General features: G+C 34.1%; 1 protein-coding gene across 1 annotated transcript in view; it reads right to left on the reverse strand.

The window, feature by feature from the left end:
• Window positions 1-26,962, reverse strand: part of LOC106471712 — a gene marked incomplete at its 3' end in the record, with an annotated part of 36,907 nt that overhangs the window by 4,434 nt on the left and 5,511 nt on the right. Inside the window, exon 2 of the mRNA XM_013932331.1 lies at window positions 20,530-25,463. Coding sequence (XP_013787785.1) covers window positions 20,530-25,463 — 4,934 coding nt within the window. The remainder of the gene's footprint in view (window positions 1-20,529; window positions 25,464-26,962) is intronic.

Here is a 26,962-nt window from a genome sequence, read left to right on the forward strand (position 1 = left end):
CGTGTCGTTGCACAGTAGTATTAACTTACATTACTTATTGACGTGTCGTTGCACAGTAGTATTAACTTACAGAAAATAGTTCACTTATTGACGTGTCGTTGCACAGTAGTATTAACTTACATTTATCAAACTTTCAGAAAATAGCTCACTTATTGACGTGTCGTTGCACAGTAGCATTAACTTACATTAAAACATCTTCTCTAGGGCTACAGATCATGACAAAACATCTTCTCTAGGATTACAGATCATGACAAAATATCTTCTCTAGGGCTACAGATCATGACAAAACATCTTCTCTAGGATTACAGATCATGGCAAAATATCTTCTCTAAGATTACAGATCATGACAAAATATATTCTCTAGGACTATAGATCATGACAAAACATCTTCTCTAGAGCTACAGATCATGACAAAATATCTTCTCTAGGGCTACAGATCATGACAAAATATTTTCTCTTGGGCTACAGATCATGACAAAATATCTTCTCTAGTGCTACAGATCATGATAAAACATCTTCTCTTCGGCTACAGATCATGACAAAATATCTTCTCTAGGACTAAAGATCATGATAAAACATCTTCTCTAGGACTACAGATCATGACAAAACATCTTCTCTAAGGGTACAGATCATGATACAATATCTTCTCTACGGCTACAGATCATGACAAAACATCTTCTCTAGAGCTACAGATCATGACAAAACATCTTCTCTAGGGCTACAGATCATGGCAAAATATCTTCTCTAGGGCTACAGATCATGACAAAACATCTTCTCTAGGATTACAGATCATGACAAAATATCTTCTCTAGGGCTGCAGATCATGACAAAATATCTTCTCTAGGGCTACAGATCATGACAAAACATCTTCTCTAGGGCTACAGATCATGATAAAACATCTTCTCTAGGGCTACAGATCATAACAAAATATCTTCTCTAGGGCTACAGATCATGACAAAACATCTTCTCTAGGGCTACAGATCATGACAAAACATCTTCTCTAGAGCTACAGATCATGACAAAACATGTTCTCTAGGATTACATATCATGACAAAATATCTTCTCTAGGGCTACAGATCATGACAAAATATCTTCTCCAGGGCTACAGATCATGACAAAACATCTTCTCTAGGATTACAGATCATGACAAAATATCTTCTCTAGGGCTACAGATCATGACAAAACATCTTCTCTGGGATTACAGATCATGACCAAATATCTTCTCTAGGGCTACAGATCATGACTTATGGAGCCACAAGTCTGCCTTACCAGACTTACAGAGCTACATAGCAATAATTACTAGATTAATAGGGTAAAAAGTACCGATAATCTGTTAGGAAACACCTTAGATTCAGAGAGTGACATATGTGGCTTTTTCCACTTATTCTCTACCTTTATCGTTACCACATGTCGTCATGTTTGATAATAAAAAGGAAGAAAGAGAACAAAACTTACGCCAAACAGCATGATTATTTCGTATTACAGCTGCTTCGATATTCGGTATATACAAACTGTCATATAACAAAACCCCTTAGAATCACTTCAACTTCATACAAGTTAAAGTACATGGGAAAAAGTTTTATATAAGTAAAAAAATTGTTACGCTTTTTCTTCATTTTGAAGTCACTGTTAAGAGGATATACTCTTATTTATATATATATAATTAAAACACAGTTTGTAACTTACAGCTCATCTTGTACGAGTCTAATTAATATTAACTTCCAATCAGAGCAAACTGCCTACTTAGAGCTAAGCTAACAATCAACATGGTAATCAGTATAGCTAATTAAATATACTTTCCTTACGTTCTTACTTATAAAGATTAAAATGCAGTATTTCCTCAGTATCTTCGCTGTTGGCGATATTTTCGGCCGTAAACCCAATAGGAAACTACAAGTGTCTATGGTTGATTCAGTTAAGAGGATGCTCGAGGTGGTGAAGATCATTACACCTCATTTGACTCAAGTTTTTTATTGTCACTGAATACAACAGCTTTGCTGGTGTTATTTGGTGCAAAGCGACACCACCATTTCATAAGACCTGAAGAGAAACAGATATTTCGTTTTCGCTTTTTTTTTTTTTAAGAATGAAAAATATTTTACTGTTTTAACTTTAGGACAGGGAGATTTGATCATTCTTTTCTTGGCAAATATAGCCCAGGTGATATTTTTACCGCCATGCTTAATTAGCATTTTCCCTGTTTGACAGTAAGCCTGATTTTTCTAAGCCTTGTCCAATTCTCCCGCAAGTGTAGTATGTGTAGTTACAAAGTTGATTACGTTATATTAAAATGACTCTTGAACCTCATAACATCTTTACAGTCAACGTTATCATGTTCAGTCATGTTATATCTGACGGTCGTGTGTTTTGAAAATAGCCCTGCAGCGTAGTTTCTATTGTTTTCCAAGGACATTAAGTACAAGGGATATACCAATCTTGGCAATGCTAAATCTCCGATCTGAACACGTCTTTAGAATCTGAGTGTATAAATATTTTGCGTCAGACAGGGTTGTTACATGCCAATCTAGTCAATTCTCGAAGAGCTAAGCAAAGTAAACATGTTTTTGTGATGCATGCAGTTCCACCACGACATTATATTGGCTTTGGTTGTCACGTGAATTACTCATTTGCTTATTCGAAATCGTTTTTAATATAATGTTCTTGACATTCTGTAGACAATGCAGTGTGGTCTATGTAGCGAAATACAGGGTTTCTAACTTTTTTCGAACTGAATCTAATGGCCATTGGAGTTTTCTTGAATATTATTAGATCAAATTAAACTTAAAAAAAAGAAAGACAAACGGCTTAGTGAATGCAAGTTTTATGAGCTATATCAGTAAACTCAACTTGTCAGTACTTTTTATGTAGGGCGCTGAATGGCCATGTGTTAGAACTGTGGACTTCGAGACTCTTAAGCTGGGTTTGAATCTATGCTATACCACAACATGTTGTCCCCACTTTAAGCTGTGGATGCATTATAAGAGTGACCTCAATCCCTTATCGTGTATATTGGGCAGCAGGGTGCTACTTTTCCTCCGGTCAGAAATTCAAAATTAGGAAAGTATATAAGATAGATAGTCTTTGTAACTTTGCCATAAATACAAATATTACGTACTTTTTTCATTCGTCCAAGACTGTTAAGCCACCAATCTTTGGTAATGAATAAGAATTAGGAATTCTTATTACCTGAAAATTATGTTTTTACATGTAAGTTAATGTTACTGTGCAACGACACGTCAATAAGTAATGTAAGTTAATGTTACTGTGCAACGACACGTCAATAAGTAATGTAAGTTAATGCTACTGTGCAACGACACGTCAATAAGTATCTTCTCTAGGATACAGATCATGACAAAATATCTTCTCTAGGGCTACAGATCATGACAAAACATCTTCTCTAGGGCTACAGATCATGACTGTCTTGTTAACATAGTTACGTCTTACATCTGACCTGTCTTGTTAACATAGTTACGTCTTACATCTGACCTGTCTTGTTAACATAGTTACGTCTTACATCTGACCTGTCTTGTTAACATAGTTACGTCTTACATCTGACCTGTCTTGTTAACATAGTTACGTCTTACATCTGACCCTAATGTTTTAAACTAGCAGTTTTGTAATTAGTTTCAAACAGTACTGTTTGAACGATCGTGTAAGTTGTTACATTTTACTTTTACTCCCTAAGTTAAAGTAAGTTAGAACTAAACTCAACGAATGTACAAAGTTTAATTTAATATATATATATATTTCTAGTTTCAGTTTATCAATTATTTGGATCTCCTCACTGAACATTCTCAAAGCCCGTGCACGAGCAATACGTTCGCCAGTCTTTGTGTGTCAGAATACAGTCTGTTGGCAATTATCGCACGTGCCAGATGAATGGAAGGCAGTAAGCTACAATTAGTAATTCTATCAATAGCGCAGAGCGCGTGCAATGTCATGACATCAGAGGAAAAGCGCCAACACCGAAAGAGCTCAACAGACGTCATAAAGAGATAAATTTAACCATGTTCCCAGTAGTTTATAAGTATTATCACTCTCCAATGCAGTGCAAGGATCCTGTGGAATTCACACTTACGTTTAACCTTACTATGTTGTTAATTTAGGGTTTCAACATCAGCTAAACATACAAACAAAAATAAATGCTGATTCCCAACCCCCTGATCTTTTTTATCCGTGGCTTTAAAGAATAAATTCCTTTGCGACTAATTTGGATTACTAGACGTCTAAAGCTTGAGAATGTTTAATTATTCTGCGACCATTTCCTAACAATAGAATAATGGATAGGATTGAACAGAAACGTCATTTCACAAAAGCCTTGGGAGGGGGACAAATAAAACAGAACTCACGTGGGCCTCCAATTCAGTTTTGGGACTGTCAAGAAATGTCTCACAGAAACTGTCATTTGAGGCCACTTTCGATCTTAAGGGCCGCTTTTGTTGCCATTCAAATGACTTGTAAACCGTGTTGTTTTGGTAGCAATTTTGTCGACTTTGTGGCTGACCACGTCTCAGCATACAACCAAATGATGGCTAAAGAAAGCAATTTTGTGGCTGACCACGTCTCAGCATACAACCAAATAATGGCTGAAGAAAGCAATTTTGTCGACTTTTTTTTTGGAGGGGGTCTTTTTCGATCCTAGTCTTGTCCAAGATTTGTATATCGTCATATGATCGTTATTCTACATTTTACAATGTTTCGCAAGAGTTCTATAAATATTAACAAAAACTAAATTAATCCAGAAAATAGGTTGTAAAAGCTAGAAACAATGCTGGGGAATACCCCTCAATCCCCCAGGATCTCCAGCCTAATACTCACCGAGTAATCACAAAGATTCTTTGTTTCATGCCTTACTTTCAGAGATTTATAATATCACCATCCACAAAGTCGACAGGTTACAAATAAAGGTAGGTCACCGCTAAAATAAAAGTTTAATTTCCTATTGTATTCGACCAAAAGTAAAACAAAAAAGTATATTATAACAATAGTTGCTATGTAAATTAAATTAAATATACAGGTTCTTGGGAATTTCACTGAGAGTGTATTAGCTAGCTAGTAACTTAAAAATCAAATATCGTATACTTCCCACTGATGTTCAATGTTTTCATTATTTTGTCATGTACTTGTTATTAGTATTGATTTTTTAAAGCAAGTTTGTAGAAGTTTGAATATATGATGTGGGTAAACAAGGGAAGTTAAAGGAAGCAGAAGAAGAAGAGGAAGACCTCGAACAAGTTGGGTGGATGGGGTCAGAGAAGCCACTAGTATGTGATTGGTGATAGGTCGTCTTGGAAAGAGCTAGTCCATTTGGTCACCAGGAGTTGACGTCAACTCGATAGCACTTAACTAATTAATTAACGTTCATCAAATTCTGTCTTGGGAATACGATAAAACATCTTCTCTAGGGCTACAGATCATGACAAAACATCCTCTCTAGGACTACAGATCATGACAAAATATCTTCTCTAGGGCTACAGATCATGACAAAACATCCTCTCTAGGACTACAGATCATGACAAAACATCTTCTATAGGGCTACTGATCATGACAAAACATCCTCTCTAGAACTACAGATCATGACAAAACATCCTCCCTAGGACTACAGATCATGACAAAACATCTTCTATAGGGCTACTGATCATGACAAAACATCTTCTATAGGGTTACTGATCATGACAAAACATCCTCTCTAGGACTACAGATCATGACAAAACATCCTCCCCAGGACTACAGATCATGACAAAACATCTTCTCTAGGGCTACTGATCATGACAAAACATCTTCTCTTGGACTACAGATCATGACAAAACATCTTCTCTAGGGCTACAGATCATGACAAAACATCTTCTCTAGGGCTACAGATCATGACAAAACATCCTCTCTAGGACTACAGATCATGACAAAATATCTTCTCTAGGACTACAGATCATGACAAAACATCTTCTATAGGGCGACTGATCATGACAAAACATCTTCTCTAGGGCTACAGATCATGATAAAACCGCGCCCTACCACCAGGCTGAGCCAAGCAGAAGAGTATTGTGTAACTATTCAAAGGTTTCAATACCTGACTTAACAACAAGAACAAAAAGAAAAAAAAACGGATAATCAGCGGAGTTGATAAAAATAGCAAATAAAAAATCTTTAAGGCTATTATTACTTTTGACAGCAACATAGCAAAGAAAAAACATATGACCCAGTTTGAATTTTATTGTAGTTCTGTGGCAGTGTTGTAATCAGGATTTAATCTGTAATGGTTGATTTGAGAAACTGGGTACATTTTGGGGAAAACCTAAATTGATTTGCAACGGAAATCTCTTCTAAAAAAATAGTGACCCCCATATAGATACGGGAAAAAGCTACAGAAGAAGAAGTTAAGACAACCGCACTAGCTGCTAAAATAGCCCATATTATTATTATTATTATTATATATATATATATATATAATTTTACATTAATTCTGTCTTTTATATCAGGATACTTTGTTTAAAGACATAGCTGGCAGTTAAGGCACTCAACTTTCAATCTCCATTTTGAATTTCTTCACCAAACATGCTCGCTCTTACAGCCACGGGGGCGCTATAATGTGATAATCAGTCCCATATTTGTTGGTAAAGAGTAGCTCAACAGTTGGCAGTAGGTGGTGTTGAATAGCTACCAATCTTAATACATGTACATCATAAAATATACACAAAAGTTTTATATCCAATAATGGCTCATCATGAAAAGTGGAAGCAGTATTAATATTCATATCTGCCACGAGAAGTATTAACGAGCTAATAAACTAAACTTTCCAAACTATTAACAGGAACAAAGAAACACTATTTTCAAATAGAGCAAAAACAAATTACACATCCATGACTTCAAGACCAATTATTAAAAGGCATACTTTTACTTATTATATGTAAATAGGACTTGATTTACAAAGTAAACAAGGAAAGAAACAGAGGATATAGCCTAAACTAAGTAAAAAAACCACATCAATGCTACATTAAAATCAGTGGCATTCTATATCATATCCTTATCTTTTCCACGATAACATGCTGAGTGTTCGAATCAGAATTCACTGGGCTACTAGAAGTTTAGCAAGATGGATGTTACATTACACAAGTACATCAAAAGGTTTATAAATGCAGATTTTCCACATACTCGACTAGCAGAAATAAAAGTATACCTGTAATTCAAAATATAGGTATTACATGGGTCTAGTAGAGAAACAAAATTATATATTATTCCATAAGCCTGAATTTGAAGTCTTGAAAAATCACTCTTTCTCATCCAGTTTCCAAATCATTATTTGATTATATTCACTCATAATTATCTGATGTTTTAGTTGATTTTTTTTAGCATAGCCCCAGTGAGTTATCTGTTTCCACCTCGAGGAATCAAACCCCAGATTTTAGCATTGTAAATCTGTAAACTTCTTGCTGTCCCAGAGGGGTACACCTGATCTTTACAATGACATGTCAAATCATTGTTTAGTTGTAATCAATCAATAGTATTTATTTATACATTTTCTTAATTTGTCCCTGATAAAGAAAGGTCCACCTTTCAGAAGTACTCGGGTTTATAGGATTTCAAGTTTTTTTGTCCCTAATTGATTTTTGAAGCTATGTTTTTACCTAACAATATGAATGATTTTTACAATGATATTTCAAATTATTGTGAATTTTTAAGCAATCTTAGGTGCCTGATATTTAAGTAATTGTATATACCTGATTCTTACAAAACATATGCTTAAACACAAAAATAATGGTAATTAATACTGAGAATAGTAGGACTAGGGGACACAAATATAAATTTTGGGATGGTAGGAGTCATCTTCAGCTAAGACAGTTTTATTTTTCTAACAAGGTGGTTGGCCTTTGGAATGGGTTGCCTGTAGATGTTGTAGAGGCAGTAAATTTAAGTGAGTTTAAGAAAAAGCTTGATAATTACATGAATGAAAAGGGCTGGGTTTAAATTTTTTTTATTATTGTTATTTTTTAAAATCGTTTTAATTTAGTTTTTAGGATGGAACAGCCGAGATGGACCAATAGGTCCCATATTGTCCCAAAATATTATGTTATATTATATACAACAATTAAAATGATAAAATCTTAAACACATTATACAGTACTTATATGTAACTAAATACAAAAAAATACATAAATTAATACAAATACTGTTGGCCTTTTGAATGTTGGAACTTACTTCTTAAAACATCATACAATTTTCACTGACATTTTATTTATTTAAACTAACTTAGAAAAACTTAATTGTGAATTGGTTTGGAATATTTTGACAGAGAAGTCATAATTTGTTATATAAGTATATTAAACAAGAAAGCTGTAATAACGTTAACAAGAGAAAAAGAAGAAAAAATGATGAATTGGGTTTAATAACAAACTAAGACCTTAGTGAATTGTAGTATAATGAGAGGATACAAGTTCAAAATTTGGAAAAGATGATCTAGACTTCAAATCAGATAGCTTTATTTATCTTAACAGGGTGAGTGACATGTTGGATGACTTGCCATTGACAGTAGTGGTGGCCAGAACTTTCCAAGAATTGAACGTTAAGAGGGGAATCCATATTTCCCGAAAAACAACGGGACTGTTTAAGTGTTTACTCTTAAGGATGGGTGTACAAGGACAGCTTTGAAAGACCAAATGGCCCTATTGTCTGTTTATTATGTTAATTATTTGTGTGTGTATTTCTAGGTTAAACAATATGAACAAACAAGTGTTTTTTATTACGACAGCTGATATACGTATAATTATGTAGTTAAAACTTAAATGTAACAGGCACTAAAAAAACTGCGTTGTAATACTTGATATCTCAAACTGATTTATAATGAAAATAAAACCTTGTGACTATTAATGTAATCGTAATATAATGCGTATGTTATTTCGTCAAGCTTAGGTTTAACCTCAAGTGTAAACAACTCTACGTTCTAGCACACTCGACACAGCTTAGACACTACTGACTACTGTACGTTACGTGACGTTCAGGTCAACCCCTCCCCTCCATGGCGAGTTGATTCATATCATGAATTCACGTCAACACTGACATAAACTCTATACATTATGGTATTTTGTAGGCCTAACAGTTGTCTTGAAATGTTGCTTATGGCTTCTTTTGTGTTGGGTATTAAAATATAACAACGATTCGACATATAAAACAGTTTAATGAAACTTACTCTCGCTTCCCTGACTTTGTTTTCGACGTGGCATCGCAAACCACGGGGAGACGACGTCTTCCCTAACCCCAGGCTCACAGACAGGGAATCCCCATACACCGCTGATGACGCACCTTTACAAGCTGTAGGAGCATCTTTAAACGTATTTTCTAATCCAAACTACTTATACAAAGGTCACTTTCAAGTCCTGTCATTCACTGGAGCAGCTTGTCTTATGGTTCCACGAGCTTACGTGGTCATTCTTAGGCTAGCATAACAGTCGCGAATTGTTCACAATGTACCGGTATAACTTGTACTAGTCTACAACCTTGAGCAATGACGTCAGAAGATACCCCGCCAAATGGCGAACCCACTTAGGAGGGTATCCCCGACGCCATGTTTACAAGAATTCGCTAACACGTGGTGTCAGTACCTAATTCTTATTAAATCTTACCAAATTTACATGAAATTAAGTGTATTGGTTAGGCAACATCGAAAGAAAAGAGCTAATATCTAAAACTGAAAACAAAACTAAACAAAAACCAATGAATAATGTTATAAGAACGAGATTATAATATTTCTATTTATCATACGAACTACTTCCTACTGCGCATCAAAAGACACTTAGTTTTCCTGTATGGTTGCGTAGCATATGTTGACATTTTGTAAGCTAGAACAAACCTTGAATGGAACCTCTAGACGACCTGACGCAGGCATATACCGGAAAAATGTCATCTCACGTATGATGGCATTTAAAAGCGAAAGCTCCAGTTTAACTTTTAATACTATTATTATTTTATTCAGCCATCTATAGAGTAAAAAAAAAAAGATTTATAACAAAGAAAAATATGCTGATATTCTAAAATTTCAATAAAACTTTTTAACGCTTTTAAATCTCTGGAAAAAAATATGTGATTAAAGATACTAACACTTATTTCAAATTATACAATATTATTGTAATAAAACTATTTTTCACTTTTTTATGACTGCGTATATATTTGAGCTATTTTGCAGAGTTTCTAAATTCCAAGTATTCTGAAACACTCGTTACTACAATGCCGTAATACAATAATAAAATGTCAAAATCATATGTTTTACATCATTATTAATTCTTTATGTAGCAGGACTTTATTTAAGACCAATGGATTTATAGTGTGAGTTTATGGTTTCAGTATTTATCTTATGAGCACCAATGAGACATTAAACATTATTCTTCGTTAGAATGTCATTAGCACTAAAATTAAAGATGTCGATAATTGAAGAACTAACTTATAAACTACACTATCTGGCTTTTTATTATTATTTTTATTTTATTTTAATGAATGTCCCTGATAACTCAGAGATAAGCTTGAGAGCTTATAATCTTAAAGTTTAGGGTTAAATCCCTGCAGTGAACATCGTGTACCTTTAAACATAAAAATAAGAAATTAAGACAATTTTTATGAAATAAAGGTTCTGTGACTCGATTAACTTAAAAGTTTGAGCAATAAGAAACGTTTCATCTTTGTTATTAGTTGTTGAATAAAGAAAAGTTTTATAGAAAAACTGATAGCAGCAACAGTAAACACGTTCTAAAGAAATTGAATAATGTAAATAAATACACAAATCTGTACCTGATTTATAAGCAACTAGCCGCGACCAGCAAAACATTCTGAGTAGTTTTCATGCCCTTCGCTTGAATTTTCCTTATTCTGTTATTTTCATGCACGCCGTTTAAACTTCGCTTTCTTTTAAGCATTATGTGTTAGGTCGATAAATCCTGCTCTATTTTAAAAAAACTTTACGCAGTCAGCAAAGAAACTCACGTAGACGTAACTTTATCTAAAAAAAAAAACACATGTAAGGTAAACAAACCACACGCAAGGTAAACAATAAAGTAATGGTATTTATAATTGTGTACAGGGTATGAAACAATTATGAGCGTTCAGTGTATGCCACGGTTTTACAGGTTGAAACAAAGAAACTCACAAAAACGAAGAATAGAACCCGTAGTAACAAAAAAATAGCTAAAAGGTGTTTATAGCAGTCTATGAAACGAATCAGAGATACACTGTCGCAAAGTAAAGTAAATGTAAAGTTGTAATGAAGGCAAATTTAGCTGAATATGCAGAAACGTCTGAATGCGAGTTCACAAAGTGATAAGCATGTGGTTCCGAACGAACTGCGCATGCGTATTTTAGACCAAACTTAGTCGTGAAAGCCCATCAAAATTGTCTTCAGTGTAATGTTTTTTTTTGTTGTTTTTTTTTCAGAGAATTACACGCGGGTTAAATGTTGTTTGTATTAAATATTATGCAAACAGAAACTAAAGTTGAAATCGAAGCCAGTCGTCATGTGATAACAGCGACATTATGACATTGTGTACCATACTCGTTGCATTGTTTTATTTAATCCAATAAAAGCAGATAATGTGATTATGAATTGAAAAGCCAATATGCAATCCGGACTCCTCGGAAAAAAAGCCTTTCTAACGATATCAGATTTGTAGCATTTGATCGAGAAATTTGCGAGAAAAGTTCTGGACAGACAAACGCAAGCGTATTATTTATATAGATTAAACATATATTTTCTTTAAAATTCCACAATTTTCTACTTGTTTTGTCAATTTCAACACATAAAATATACATATAGAAATTATCATTTTTAATGAACTGAATATTTATTTAACTTTATAATTAGTTATTGGTGGTCCTTGCACATGTTAAGATTCTTACTCTGTATCTGGGCGCAGAGTGACACAAGCACATAAAGGTGCATGATTACACCATGTTAGTGTTAAGACTGGTTTTACAGCTTCACTGGACGAAGACTGAGAAAAGAAGAGAAATAAAATCAACTTTAATTCAGCTGATTTAAGACCAGCTCGTTATAACAAGAGGTGCATTTTATTTTTTCGCTCATAACTAAAAATAAAATCTACCCTCAGTAAGCGCTAGCTTTGAAAACTTTGACGAGGGTTCTTAGTTTGATTAACTTCGCGCAGAGCTGCTAGATGGCTATCTGCGCTAGCCATTCTTAATTTTGAAGCGATAAACTAGAGAGAAGGCAACTAATCAACTATACTCACCGCCAACTTTACAAACAGATAGCGAAGGTAAATAGGCAACGCTCTCTATTGCCAGTTCATGAATTACCCTTTCACCGGTGAATAGCTGGATTGACCGTCATATCATAATCCTTCCCCTACGGCTGAAATAGCGAACATGTTCGGTGACGGGATTTGATCCCACGATTCAAAGATTGGGAGTTGGGTGTTGGCAGGGTTTTTACGGCCGGACCTTCCCCTAATTTAGCAATGTAAGACTAGAGGGAAAGCAGCTAGTCATCACCACCCACCACCAACGAATTGTGGGATTTACCATCACATTATAACTCCCCCACTTGTTAAACTTGGTTATCATTATGGGGATATGATAGTAAGGCTTTACTGTCAAGTATGGTTATATTACAATATTTATAGTCTATTGTTAGTTTTGAAACATTATGGAATTTAAAGTCGACTGTTATAATGAAAGTATGACAGACTGTTTAAAGGCATTTTTCTGTATTTCATTAAAGCTGATACATGTAAATATACAAGCTTATTCTTGGGGGTAAAAGAGATGTAAGGATAGCTGATAAGTCTAGTTATATTTTCATTTTTTTACATTTTCTTGTACTTATATGTTTTACTTTCAAAGAAAGAAAAATAAAAATACAATCAATGAAAGGACTTGAGATCTGGTATTGCAATAAAGATATCTGACCCAATTGTTCTACAGTAAAGTTCTTTTATTGGGAACAATTATTATGGGAAGAAACCCAGTGAAGCAGGAAGGAGTATGTTCAATAAATTAATTCAATTGAATTACAAGGCATACTCAGTTTTCTTTTCCTTGTTGTAAAGTCACTCTACAACAGTCTTAATTGTGTGAGAAACTGAATAGCAGTGTCTTTGTTCTGTGTAGGAATTGACACACTTCAAACATAATACACAGACTGATTTTCTTCTAAAAAATATGAGTCATTTACTAGAGTGAAAGAATGCCATTAAAAGCATTAATCACTTAGTTGTAAATTACAGGAAGAAAATATGGTTATGAATCATGACATAATTTCAATAAAACAACAAATGTCAAACTATTAAGTTACAAATATGATGTGGTATTTCAACACTATACAGTTCAATTGATGTAAAACCAGATATAATGCTGTACCTAAACCACATCGAAAAAAGTCATTTGCAATTTGTTCTTTAGTTATAAAATTTCCTCATGAAAATTTAAATATGTGTATCCACTTATATTATAAACACTCTTTCCTAAATTCCACTGACTTAAGCATTTAGAGTGTTATAGAGTAGCAGGCCAGGTAGACAGGAATTGTATGAGTGTATGAATGGGCCAACCCTTCAATACTCTTACCATATATGGAGGAGTAATTGAACAATAGGGCTAACCCTTGTTGGAACATCCAACGGGGTGAGTAGGCAGGGCCCAACACAAGGACATATGACCATACAAACAGAAAACTGCTACCACATACATAGCTAAGCTCTGACAAGGCCACTCTGGTTCTGGAAATATGGCACGCGTCCAAGACAGGGATATACAGGTAGGGAAAACAACAAGCAGACCAACTTACACAAAGATGCACATAACCCTGTACCCTATCAAATGTGGAAGTACAGATTCAGTTCAGTATACCTTTTGTGCAAAATTCATTTCTGTATTACTCCAGGCCTTATTATCATAACTGTACAAAAAAATATTATTTTAGCCATCTATTCATTCATATATTGTACATGTAAAAGATGCACATAACACAATTCTTATACATATTTTATAAATACACCAAGTGTAAAATTTAAAATTATATTAATATACACATTCATATATATATATATATAGCCTGCAAAATGTTTTTTCCAGGATTACTGCATGAATACTTTGTATATTATAGGGGGCAGGAAACATTCAGAATATATCTCTTTTTCCTGACTTGTACTCAATGAATAACAATGACAACATCCTTATACACGTACTGGACATAGTGATGAGCCCATGAAAATACAACATTTTCAGATTGGTAAATGTTATGGTGAAGCTCAGATGATAAAAAGAATTTGTTATGTTATCATACATTAACCAGACCATAAAGATAAAGTGTACTGAAAATATATATATGAACACACACACATTACACTGTATCAATGATATTTCAGTAAAATTTGTCCTTGACTGCATGCTTTATTTAGTGTATTAATTCTGGAACAAAATGTGAAACTTGCAAGATATTAAAAACATACTTTCTACCTGGATTTAGAATAGACTTTATATGTAGTAAACACAAGTGAGAGTGAAACATGTATATATATTTACACACAATAGCTAATACATTACATATATTTACACACAATAGCTAATACATTACATATATTTACACACAATAGCTAATACATTACATATATTTACACACAATAGCTAATACATTACATATATTTACACACAATAAATATTATTTGCCTTATTATAAAGCAGTTACATTTAAATTTAGTTATGATTAACATATAAAAATGGGTGACCATACAATAAAAGAAAAATCTGAATACATACATTAATCATAATTTTCACGTTATCAATCTATGTTATTCATAAATGTACAGTTTACACGTGATACTTGTAACCTGATGTGATTGGTGAACTCTTGATAAGTTGTGCAAGCTGGTCAAGATATTTCTCACATACTTTACTTGTACAGAATATTATGCTGCCAGTGAAGTAATGCTATATGATACCACTTCATTGCCTAATACGCAACCGATATTAAATTTCCATGCTATTTCAACTGTACCTTACCATATATGCTATACAATGTAGACAGTCAGTGCAGGATTTCACCAACTGTTTTTGGAATGGGTTAAGTTCACGACTACTTTATACACCAGAAAATCAACAGATTCTTAATCTTTTATACTTAAATTACAATGGAATAGAGTGACTGCTTAAATACACCATTTTACACATCGTGCACAAACTAGGCATTCGCTGGTGTGCATGATGTCATAAAAAATACACTATTGTGGAATATATACATACCTGATCATTTATTTTCAGAGTTCTTAAATTTTTATGGGTTTTAACTCACCTTATGGTAACTTAAATTATATAAGTGCTCATATCTTCAATTTCACCTTTGGGGGAAAAGAAATCTGTGATATAATTTTAAAGACACTGTTTCTTACCTCCTAATTAAATATTATTAAACTTTAATTATTAGGGTGAAGCAATTTCATTTATTAATAATTAATTGTAATAATTTTTAATAATATTGAGAATTTTATGTATTTCTTTTAACTTAGTGAAAAGTTTTAAATGCAATATAGTTTTTTAAACATTTGACAGTTTTTATACAAAAATAAAAAAAACTCTTAGGGTCTTTGTGACCCCCACCAAAAATCACAATAGTAGTTATGGGTTAAAGAAATAATTAACAAGAACCCACTTTACAGTATGTAGTATAAAAATTACTGTCTTCCTTCATTTTTTATCACAGTGTCAAATTCTCGATGACACAGCTATGGGCTGTAACAGTAGATAACACCTGCACCCTTTTGATAGGAATGTAGAAATTGTGGTCACATTTCTTTTTTAAATTAAAACCTGTTAACTTAGTCAGTCTATCTATCCTACTATTTATCTATTTACATACAACCACACACTCAACCATTTGAGTGAACAACTATAATTTACTATGATTGTATATATATATATCTACAGTAAGCTAACCATTCACCTATTTCAAACCCAAAACACTGCAATTAAAATCTAGTACATATACATGTAACTGTATGGGTTATTTGTACATCAAATTAAATAATCACATGGTTTTGGTAAAAACTAATGAAAAAAAAACAGGTGGATTTTCTTTACTTGGTGCACTCTCTAAACAAATATACTTGATTAAATTGTATTTCTGATAAGTTATCAATGTAAAACAAACATATATGAAGAGGTATTTTACATAAATTAAATTCAGTTAAGACTGTCAACACTTCAATAATGGGTTCAATAAATAATGATAAAGTGATGCATGTGAAATTTTGGAAACCTTAAGAAACAACACACTACCATGCTGTAGCTAGAAATTCAAAACTTCTCATTTTTGGATTTTACATCATTACCAAAGAAACATTTAATTCAAATGATAATTTTTTAGGAAAAATGCCTGTGAGACAATCAACATAACGTTAAAGAGATCTTTTGGTCCACCTAGGCCATACTATCCACTAAATTACACACCAAAATCCTCAAATCCAGCTATTATCATTCATATATATTTATCAAGCTTTTCCTTGAACTCTCATAAATTAATTACAACCACAACATCCAAAGATAACTTGTTTCAAAGGCCAACCATCTTATTAGAAAAATAAAGCTGTCTTAACGAAAGATGACTCCTACCCTGCCTAATTCTATACTTCTGTTCCCTAGTCTTACTATTCTCACTGTTAAATATGAAAAAAGATGATACACCAACATTATCAGTTCTCAAACACCACAATCAGATTCTCTTTAATTTTTCTTTTTTAAAGAGAAAACAAGTTCAGAGATTTAAACCTATCCTCATATGACAACCTTACCATCCTCATCATAGCAGCTCTCCTCTGAACCCTTTCCAATAATTCAATGTCCTGTCTAAAGTAAGCACACTGCTCCAAACATCGTCTACACAATGATATTATAACCTCTTTAAATTTACATTCAATATTTTTGTAGACACAATCTAAATTCCTATTTGCTCCGCCACCAGCAACAGCTTGGATGGCTTAAAAGACTGATCAACCAGAACACCAAGATCTTTTTCTCTTATAACACTATTAAGGTTATTCCCATCAAAATTATACTCATGATATCCCACATGCATTATCTTTAATTTATTATAACTAACACACAATCAAGATGAATTCTAGTAAACATTAAAGTATTAAGTTATTGCAAACAAATTATATCTTTTTATTTGAAAAATCGATTTAGGCCTATACACAGAATGTTTCAAAGGAGGGTTCTAATTTGTGAGATCAAAAGCCAACACATCAGTATGCAAAGCATACTAATGCTACAGGGGTCTGGGGGGCATGCAACTATTTCAAGCCAAAAAAATGCTAATACTTCACATGAAGAATGTGGAAAATGTGAAATACCATAAGCAGCTGTGCTATAATTATATAAGCATATTTTTTTTTACATCACAAAAATAGAGGGTTTGGCAGAACCCCCTCAACCCTCCACCTCCCCTGGGTAAGTGTGTGTGTTCTAAATAGAGGTTTTGGCAGAACCCCCTCAACCCTCCACACCCCCCTGGGTAAGTGTGTGTGTTCTAAAATTAGATTACAACTGTTGTTAAAAAACTAAAGATGTGCAGTCAAAACAGCAAAAGTATACTTTTAGAATGGCTATAAACTAGTAGAAACTAGCAAATCTATCTGCAGTCATAGGGTTAAGGATTTATTTACTAACCTGTAAGGCCAAAATAAACAAAATTAGACCATTAGAAAACATCCATTATGGCACATGCAAATTTCTATTAGTATTTCCTGCGAAGGGCTCTAAAAATATATATCCACTTCAGTCAGGTGAAATGTATTTAGCACTATTGTTAAATGCACTTCAAACTAAACATGCATGCAGTGCTATCATGTTAAGTATCAAGTGTAAAGAATATTAGTGATTTTGTGATGTTTTATCACAAACTTACCAGTATTTGTTCTCTATTGGTTTTGGTGCTATATGTTTTTAAATAGCATACATGCCAAAGTTTCAAGAACTTACATGTACAAGAAACTATCACCCTTTCTTGAAATAATAAAAAAAAATGTGTAGGATGACTCTTCTCAGTTTCATTAATTGCAGTAAGGTTTTCATGTGTTTATTGTAATATATATGAATAGAACGTTGTTGGTGACAGGGTGTTGAAAGATAAATACATCCACTTCAATGTTACTGAAAAAAATTATATGTATATTTTATATAGATAAAACCTAAATGAAATGATTTTTAGTATTCAATTTGCAATCATACTTTTAAAGACTCTTTAAGACAATTTTTATAATAATATTACTGTTAAGCCTTGTGTAAGGATTATGAATAATGCTGTGTAACTACGGTTATGGTCTGATGGAACTGAATAACAGTACGTCCAAGGATGTTTATGGAAATCAGCTTAATGACTTTAATTACAGAAGTTTTATAATAATATGTTACTAGTCCACTTATAATCAGGCAGAAACTAGAGTGTTTAGAAAAACATTTAACTTAACTTTTTTCTCCACTAGTAATCTCTAATTAAGAATATCCACACCACTAGTGCTTTGTTACCAGATCCATTATCATTATCATTTCATTGTCGTTGAAAGTAAAGAACAAACTACTCAACTTACTTTTTTTTAATGCAGAGTTTCAATAGACACGTAAAGGTTGTACTTATAACTGAGTTCTAAATACAATGAGGTTCCAACTGTAATATTTATTGTTTATCATTGGCTGATAATTCCTGTTTCTACCTTGTACCTAAGAAAGCTAACTTCAAGGGGTAATGATAACATCATATACATTAGAATTATGATTTTATTTTAATTACTACTAGTTAATAATACTTATGACAGTGGATACTCTATTTGAAACTGTGCCACCTCAGTGAAATTGGTTGACACCATTTTTTAGTTATCATGTAATATAAAACAAGTAGAAGAAAGATGAACAAGAAATTCAAACTTGTTGCTGTGATATTTACAGATATTCCCAGACCTTGTAACTCAGTCATTAGATAACTATTGTAATAAAAGAAACACTGTACAGTATTGTAAAGTTCTGATGACCTATTGAGGAGATATTTAAAATACCACTTCGATGAACAATCCAAGGCATCCCTACATAGACAGTGCTACCACCTGCCTGATAATATCAATATAAGATGAAATTTAAGAACAAAGGAACCTCTTGGTCTATCTAGGCCATCCAATACACTAAAATAAACTGAACTAAAAAAAAACACCTCAAAGCCAACTCTTAATATTCAATTATTTATCAGGTCTTTCTTTAAACTCCCTTAAATTTACTGCATCCACCACATCCAAAAGCAATCCATTCCAAAGGCCAACCACCCTGTTAGAAAAATAAAATTGTCTTAGCAGAAGATGACTCCTACCATGCCAAAATTTATGTTTGTGACATCCAGTCCTACTATTCTCACCATCAATTACAAAAAAGATGACATACCAACACTATAAATTCCCTTAACAACCTTTAACACTTCATCCAGGTTTCCTCTAACTCTTGTTTTTTTTTCAAGGGAAAACAATTTCAGAGATATTTACTTCTCCTCATATGAGCAGCCCTCCTCTGAATGCTTTCCAACAATTCAATGTCCTTCCAACAACTCAATGTCCTTCCTAAGGTAAGGAGCCCAAGACTGAACACAGTACTCCAAATGTGGCCTAACCAATGATCTATACAATGACATTATAACCTCTTTAGACTTGTATTCATTATTTTTGAAGATAAAACCTAAAATACTATTTGCCCCACCAATATATTTTTCCTCAGTAACACTGTTAAGGTTATTCCCCAAAAATTATTCTCATAATTCAAATTATGACAACCAACATGCGTTACCTTACATTTATCATAATTACAAGCCATCTGCCATTTATTCACCCAACTTACCAAATAGTCTAAACCTTTCATAAAGCAGCAGCATTCTCTTCACACCCAATGTCTTAATAAGCAGCTAATTCAGTTTCATATACAATGGTTGCTATACTTTGAGACCATGTATCTTACAGTTATTTCTTACTATTTCTCACAGATTGGTCATATTAGCATGCAATAGCACAGACACAAAAACTCATTGTCCAGATAACCAGAATTGATAATACAGTGGTACAAAGGTAAACTGAAGGGCCTCAGCTTCTAAGATACTACAATGCATGCATGATTTGTCAACTTAATGGTCTTTTTTTAGATATATTTTCTTTGATTTTTTGCAGTTAAACAAAATATTATTGACAAAACTTCCAAAGCAAGCCACAAAATAATTTCATTTGAGTGACCTATTATTAACTATTTTTTCCTTGCTTTCCCTCGTAGGTTCTTAGCATTAATTATGCTATTTAATAATGTAACGCATTATACACCATTCATCAAAAAAATTAATTTAGATGAAAAACTCATGAAATCTACAAGTTACCTGCAAGGACAGTTTAAGATGTATAGCTAGAAACACAACACTGAATGTTAAAATTTTAAAATTATGTACATTGTGTTTTGCAATAACCATTTTATAAACTTGTGCTAAATTTGCACAGAAGAAAAAAAAATCATCTAACTGACCTGGCAATCTGATTTCTGTTTATATACAACACAGGAGTACTTGGATTCTAACTGTTCGCTTCTTTCAGGACTGGTCACTGATGCTGTATGTATGGAGGAATTCTGCTGTTGTTTTTGGTCATGGGAGGACAGGCTGGGATTCCCTCTTCCAGGACTGTTTAAGTGTTCAACACTTTGAAATATGTCCCACTGTAGTTCCTGATTCGGTGGCATAATGAACTTCTGACCTTCTGCAGAAGTAACTAAGTGTTGCTGAGACCTTGTAAAGTCTAACTTTTCACTGTTGCATTGTGACTTTAGAGATGGACTTACCAGAGAATCCAGAGACTTACATGCAAGTCTGTGTTGCAGCTGTTCTTCTTGATGGATCAGGAGTTCTGGAGAGTTGGCTGTACACCATTGCTGTGCTTGATTCTGAATGAGTAATGACTGTTTACTTCCTCCAGGACTCATCACAAACTGCCGAGATTTAGGTAAATGTTGATCTTGAAGTTGGGAGTAAAGGAGTTGATTCTTCCTGCCTGAACAAACCATGGGTTCCAGAGGTTTAAACAAACTACTATCCTGATCCAAAATGTTTATGAAGCGTTTACTTTTTTCAGGACTTACCATTGATAACCTGGATTTAGTTAACTGTAACTGCTGATCCTGAAAGTGAGAGTGAAGGAGCTGGCTGCCACTAGTAGCAGAAACCAAAGGTTTAGACAAAGTGTGATCCTGATCCAAATTTCTGATGAACTGTTTACTTTTATCAGGAATGCCCAACTCCACAGGCTTGGGAGAAATTAGCTGTTCATTATGATGAGGAACTGTAACAATATGTTTGATTTTTACAGAACTAAATTCCTGTGCTGAAGAAGTGGAGAATGGTGAGTGATGCATATCATTTCCATCAATGTTTGAACACACAACTGGCTCCAAGGAATCAGACAATTTGTGTACCTTACTTTCTTCAGGCCTGACCATTTCAACACAATTAGACATACACTGTTCGTCTTCAATCCGATTCATTAAAGGTTTATTTTCACTTGGATTGCTGGAAAGATTCTTAGGTTTGGATGCCTTCTCCTGTTCTTGACACCGATAGACCCAATAGCTAGAGTGAGTAATAAGTAGTTGTGATGATTCTTCAGCTACTGCTAGGATTCCTGAACAACAATGTAGCTTCTGCCTGGAATCATAAAGTCCTATCATCTGGCTTGGAGAGAGTCCAAGCATAATATTTTTTGCAGGGACAACTTGCCAGTTTGAATACATGGACAATTTGGGGTCAGTGTCTTGAGGAACATACATAGGTTGTGGTCTGTAGATACTGCAGTAAGTTGACCTGGTTGAGCACTTTAACCCTAAGTATGTGTAAGCATGTCCATTAATGTATTGCTGAACACAGTGTTTTTTTGAGCGAGGTGTTTCAGGACTGATCAGAGTGGACCCTATCATGGTGATAACCTTCTTCTTCAAGGGCAAAGACGAAGGTCTAGTGGGTTTTGTCTTTTTCATCTGTCCACTATCATTTGCTATTCTTTGTGTAGAAGTAGGCAGTGGAAGAGGTTTGTCTGATGTAGGTATATTAAGAGAAGATGTGGAGTTAAGATTTACGTTCACAGTGGAATTTAATGGCTGCTGATGAGGTGATTGTGTACTGTCGTTTTGGCAGCTCCTGGCTAATGCCAAATGTACCACAGAGGAAGGAAAGAATGGTGAACATGGTGAATGAAGTGTATTTTCAGGAACTGACTGAGTTTTAACTAAACTCTTATATTGGTATTGATCAGAACATGTACTGTGTGCTTCTTCTGAAAAATCCCCAGGTATAATGGTATCAGATTTTCTGTGCAATACATTATAGTTTGGTATGAGAGAACAAACAGTTGTTTCTCTCTGATCTGAAACTAAGCCTTCTGCAACCGAGGGCTGATGAACAGTGCTTTGAATGGATGGCAATGAGACTCTTGTCCTGTAAGAAAACTCAGCATTAAGCAGCTTATTGCCCAACAACCTTTGAACAAGTTCTACATTTTCAGCTTTGTCCAGGTTAATAGGTGAAGTACCAGGAAATGTTTTTCCGAAAAGTTCTTCGTGGCTACTTTTCTTTGAACTGTTAACAGCACTCGACATACCAGGTTCAAAAATTACAGAAGTTGACAAGGGTTCAGCTTGAAAACAAACTTCAGAGTTTATTTTCTCTTTAAGAATGCTTTGAACAGCAAGGACAGTCCCTCCGGAATTCAAAACTGGCTTCGATAGGGTAACAACAACTGATGTGTTTAAAGGATTATCAAGTGGAAGTGGTTCATATTTTATTCTAGATTCCGTTATTTTAACCTTAGATGATTCTTGAGTGGTAGAAAATGCTGAGTTCACATGTGTAGGATGGAAATGCTGGCTTTTCTCAAACTCTTGTGGATCTTGTTTAGAACCTTTTGCCACCATTTTGTTGAATATTTTAGCAGAACTAGTTGTAAATACTGGCTTTGAATATTGATTATTTTTGGGAAGATTGGGTAATTCACTGGAAGACATAATATCTTCAACTAGAGGCACTACTGGATCAGTTACTTTTCTCTTTTTAAAAGGAGGAGTTTCAGAGCCAACGTGAGCTAAAGATTTTTTAATTGGATGAGAAGAATTAGAAATTCCATGATAATATGTTTGCAAAAGAATTCCACTATCTGGAGGTAACATTTTTCCCTGCTGAACCAAAGAATATGCTGAAGAGTTTGACTTAGATAACTGGGGTACAGAAGCAATCAAAGGAGATGATGTTATCAAGGAACCACTTGATGAGATGTTCCCTTTTAAAAAATGTAAGTTTTCTTCATCTGCACACGTGTACTCTTGGCTTCTTTTGCAGTAATGCTGTTGGTGAGCAATGAAGTTTTCTCTAGAATGGAACACTATATTACACAGTCTGCACAAAAATGAGATTTGAGGTGATTTTTTGGTTGTTTCTATCACCAATGGTTTGTCTAAATCCAACATAACTGTTTTTTCCTTATTCCTATCCTTAAGTAGCAGATCTTTGATGATACTTCTCTGTGGGCTTTTTGAATGCTGTTGAGAAGCCTCTTCATGGATGTCAACTTTTTCTAAAACAGACAATTTTTCGTCACTGTCATGCAAAGGAAGGACTTCCTGTGATGAAACAAATATTTTATTAATGTCTTCACAACTTTCTGATATACCTTTTCCCATCAGAGCAAACTGAAATTTAGACCCTAAATACTGAGTAACATTAGAATTAACTTTTTTTGCAAGGCTTGAGTCTTCACTGTAACGTCTCATTCGTACACCACTTTTACATTTCTTTAGTTCTGATTCAACGTTCTGGCTAGAAGAGATGCTGGATTGACGAGTATATCGCCATGACCACAGGGGATCTAAGGTTTCAACAATAGCAGCATTTTCAGAGATAAGCTTGCTAATTCTTTCTTCTAGAATTTGAGGGCTTGTAACAACAGGAGACTTAACAGATTTTGCAGACAGAGAGGCTCCATGATTAGAAATTGTGACAGATCCATCTAACAGGGTACTGAACTCTTCCGCTTTTGTCTCTGGTATTTTCAACCTCAGTCTTTGATTTAACGGACTCGTACTTTCTTTTTCAAAACTAACCAATGGATCATAAATGCTGTTGGTTATAATATTTGTTTTTTGATTTTCAGTTGCTATATCTGTATTTTCTTCTCCTAATTGAAAATACATACTTAAATTTTTAGATTTTCCCATTTCACCTTTAGATGATGAAGATTCAGTGAAATAATTACAGCCCGAGGATGTCAAACTTTGGAGACCAGACTCCATGTTACAAACGTTCACTGTTGAGCCACTTACTGAATTTGGCATCAGGTTATTATCCGTTATGATATGTGAACCGCTTTTGACATTGGCAGCTTTTATGGTTGGGCAATATACCATAAATGGCAACGAAACACTGCTTTCTGTTGATCCCTGTGAAATAGTTACTTGTGCCATTGTGTTGCTAGGCAGTGCACCTGTCAGATTTATAACTTTTAATTCTGTTGAGCTGTATAAAGAGGTTGACATTCCTTCTGAGCTAATAACGTTTGTAGGGATTTCTTGGTTTGAACTGTGGGGCAGAGTTACATCATAGGCAGTCTTCTGTTCTAGAGTTTTGGTTTTTAGTTCATATTCTTTCTTTTTATCATCAATTTCCTTTTCAGTACTTCTTACACACTGATTGTATGAAAGAGTATTGAGCATTACACTAGTAACAGGAATGGATGACTCGGTGTTCATTAAATAGCTTTCAGTCTGATGTAGAAGGAAATTACTATATGCAGAGTCTCTTCTGTCTTTATTGGATGTTTTCATTGACTTACTATTTGAACCAGAGCACCTATCCTCTTCTGAAACGTTACAAAAACTGATATTACTATCCTGTGTTCCATATCGTTTAGAGACCACTGATGCAACGTCGTCCTGGACGTTGACCATTTCCTGAGGCAGGTTTCCTTCTGTACTTCCACTTTCACCTTGATTCCACATTTTAGTATGGTTAGTGTTTGTACGTTCACTGTTTCGTAAGACATCTCTACATACAGGATTTGGATTGTGCTTATGATTCACAGTCAGTGGCTCCTTATGATTCACAGTACTAACAGATGTATCTCTGTTTTCTACAGCAGCTTTTTTTGCAGATTCATCTTCTGGCTTATGCTTACTCTCTCTAGAATTGAAACATACATCTTTGCTGTTGGTCTCCTTTGCACTTAGAAGTGGCAAATGGTCTGAATCTTGTTCTTTAACCTTACACGAGTAGCTTGGACCACCTTCGTACTTTGACAGTAATGTTGTACACAAAATTTTATTATTAGAGGACTCGTCAATGGAACTGATTGATGATAAGCTACTACCTGGCTGGTTGAGCTTACGTTTTGAGGGTGTCTCATGTTTTTCAGCTCCAGTGGAATCTGAAAAAGTCAAACATAAGCAGTTAAGAAGAATTAAGCACCCACTTTTACACACTAGTAATATCTCACAACTGCTGCTAAGAGTACAGGCAGAAGTTGTAACTGTATTAACACTTAAAATTATTGCCATTTTGTAATCTAATGGAAAAATTCAGGGAGCTATAGAGAAAAGCTAAATGTTTGTATGCTTTGGTTTATTATTTATATGAATTCGTGAATTTTATAAATATTATCTTATTATTTTATTATATACAATGCAGTTCTTTTTTTTTTACAAAAATGCACATTTTTTGTTTCATCATTCTCTGTAATGGATTTACATTTACCTCAACCTATTTACCACATATAACTGTAATGGGTTTACATTTACCTCAACCTATTTACCACATATAACTGTAATGGGTTTACATTTACCTCAACCTATTTACCACATATAACTGTAATGGGTTTACATTTACCTCAACCTATTTACCACATATAACTGTAATGGGTTTACATTTACCTCAACCTATTTACCACACATATATTCCAGTTAGATATAAAAAAGTTATTTTCAAATCTTGAAAATGTCACCTATTTAAATTTAACTGTGGATTTGTAGAGCCATTCAATGATCCATAAAAGTTTTAAAGACATTTTTAGAACCTTATTCACTATGATCACATGTCCGAAGTAGATTTATGATGTTCTCGTCAACTTAGGATGGTTTTTATCCATACAGTATATCAACAATACAATTATAGTGATAAATCATTCTTTATCTAGTCATTTAATCTATTTACACTTGAAACATGTAAAAAAACCCAAATAAAACAAGGGTACCTTCACTCCCAATTTCTAACTTTAGTTAAGACAGCCCCAGAGCCCAGCATGGCCAGGTGGGTAGGACGCTCGCCTCGCAATCTGCGGGTTAGCACCCCCGTCCCACCAAACATGCTTGCCCTTTTAGCCCTGTGATGTCTCCATGGTGACAGAGTTTAACATCTCTGGTATCTCCAATGCAACAATAAATATTAAAAACTGTGATGTCTCCATAGTGACAGTATAGTTTAACAAACTGGATTTGCTAATAGTGACAGTAAAGGTTAACAACAATTGTGATGTCTCTGTAGCTACAGTAGAGTTTAATGACATTATATCTTCATACTACAGTAGAGTTTAATGAACATGATGTATACATAGTTACAGTTAACCTTAACAACTGTGATGTGTTCATATTAATAAACCTTAATGACTCTATGTCCATAATGATAGTAGAGTGTAATGACTGTGATGTGTCCATAGTAACAATAAAGTTTAATGTCCATAATGAGAGTAGAGTGTAATGACTGTGATGTGTCCATAGTAACAACAAAGTTTAATGTCCATAATGAGAGTAGAGTGCAATGACTGTGATGTGTCCATAGTAACAATAAAGTTTAATGTCCATAATGAGAGTAGAGTGCAATGACTGTGATGTGTCCATAGTAACAATAAAGTTTAATGTCCATAATGAGAGT

This window comes from Limulus polyphemus, unplaced genomic scaffold, assembly GCF_000517525.1.
Source record: "Limulus polyphemus unplaced genomic scaffold, Limulus_polyphemus-2.1.2 Scaffold4806, whole genome shotgun sequence".
Classification (NCBI taxonomy): Eukaryota; Metazoa; Arthropoda; class Merostomata; order Xiphosura; family Limulidae; genus Limulus; species Limulus polyphemus.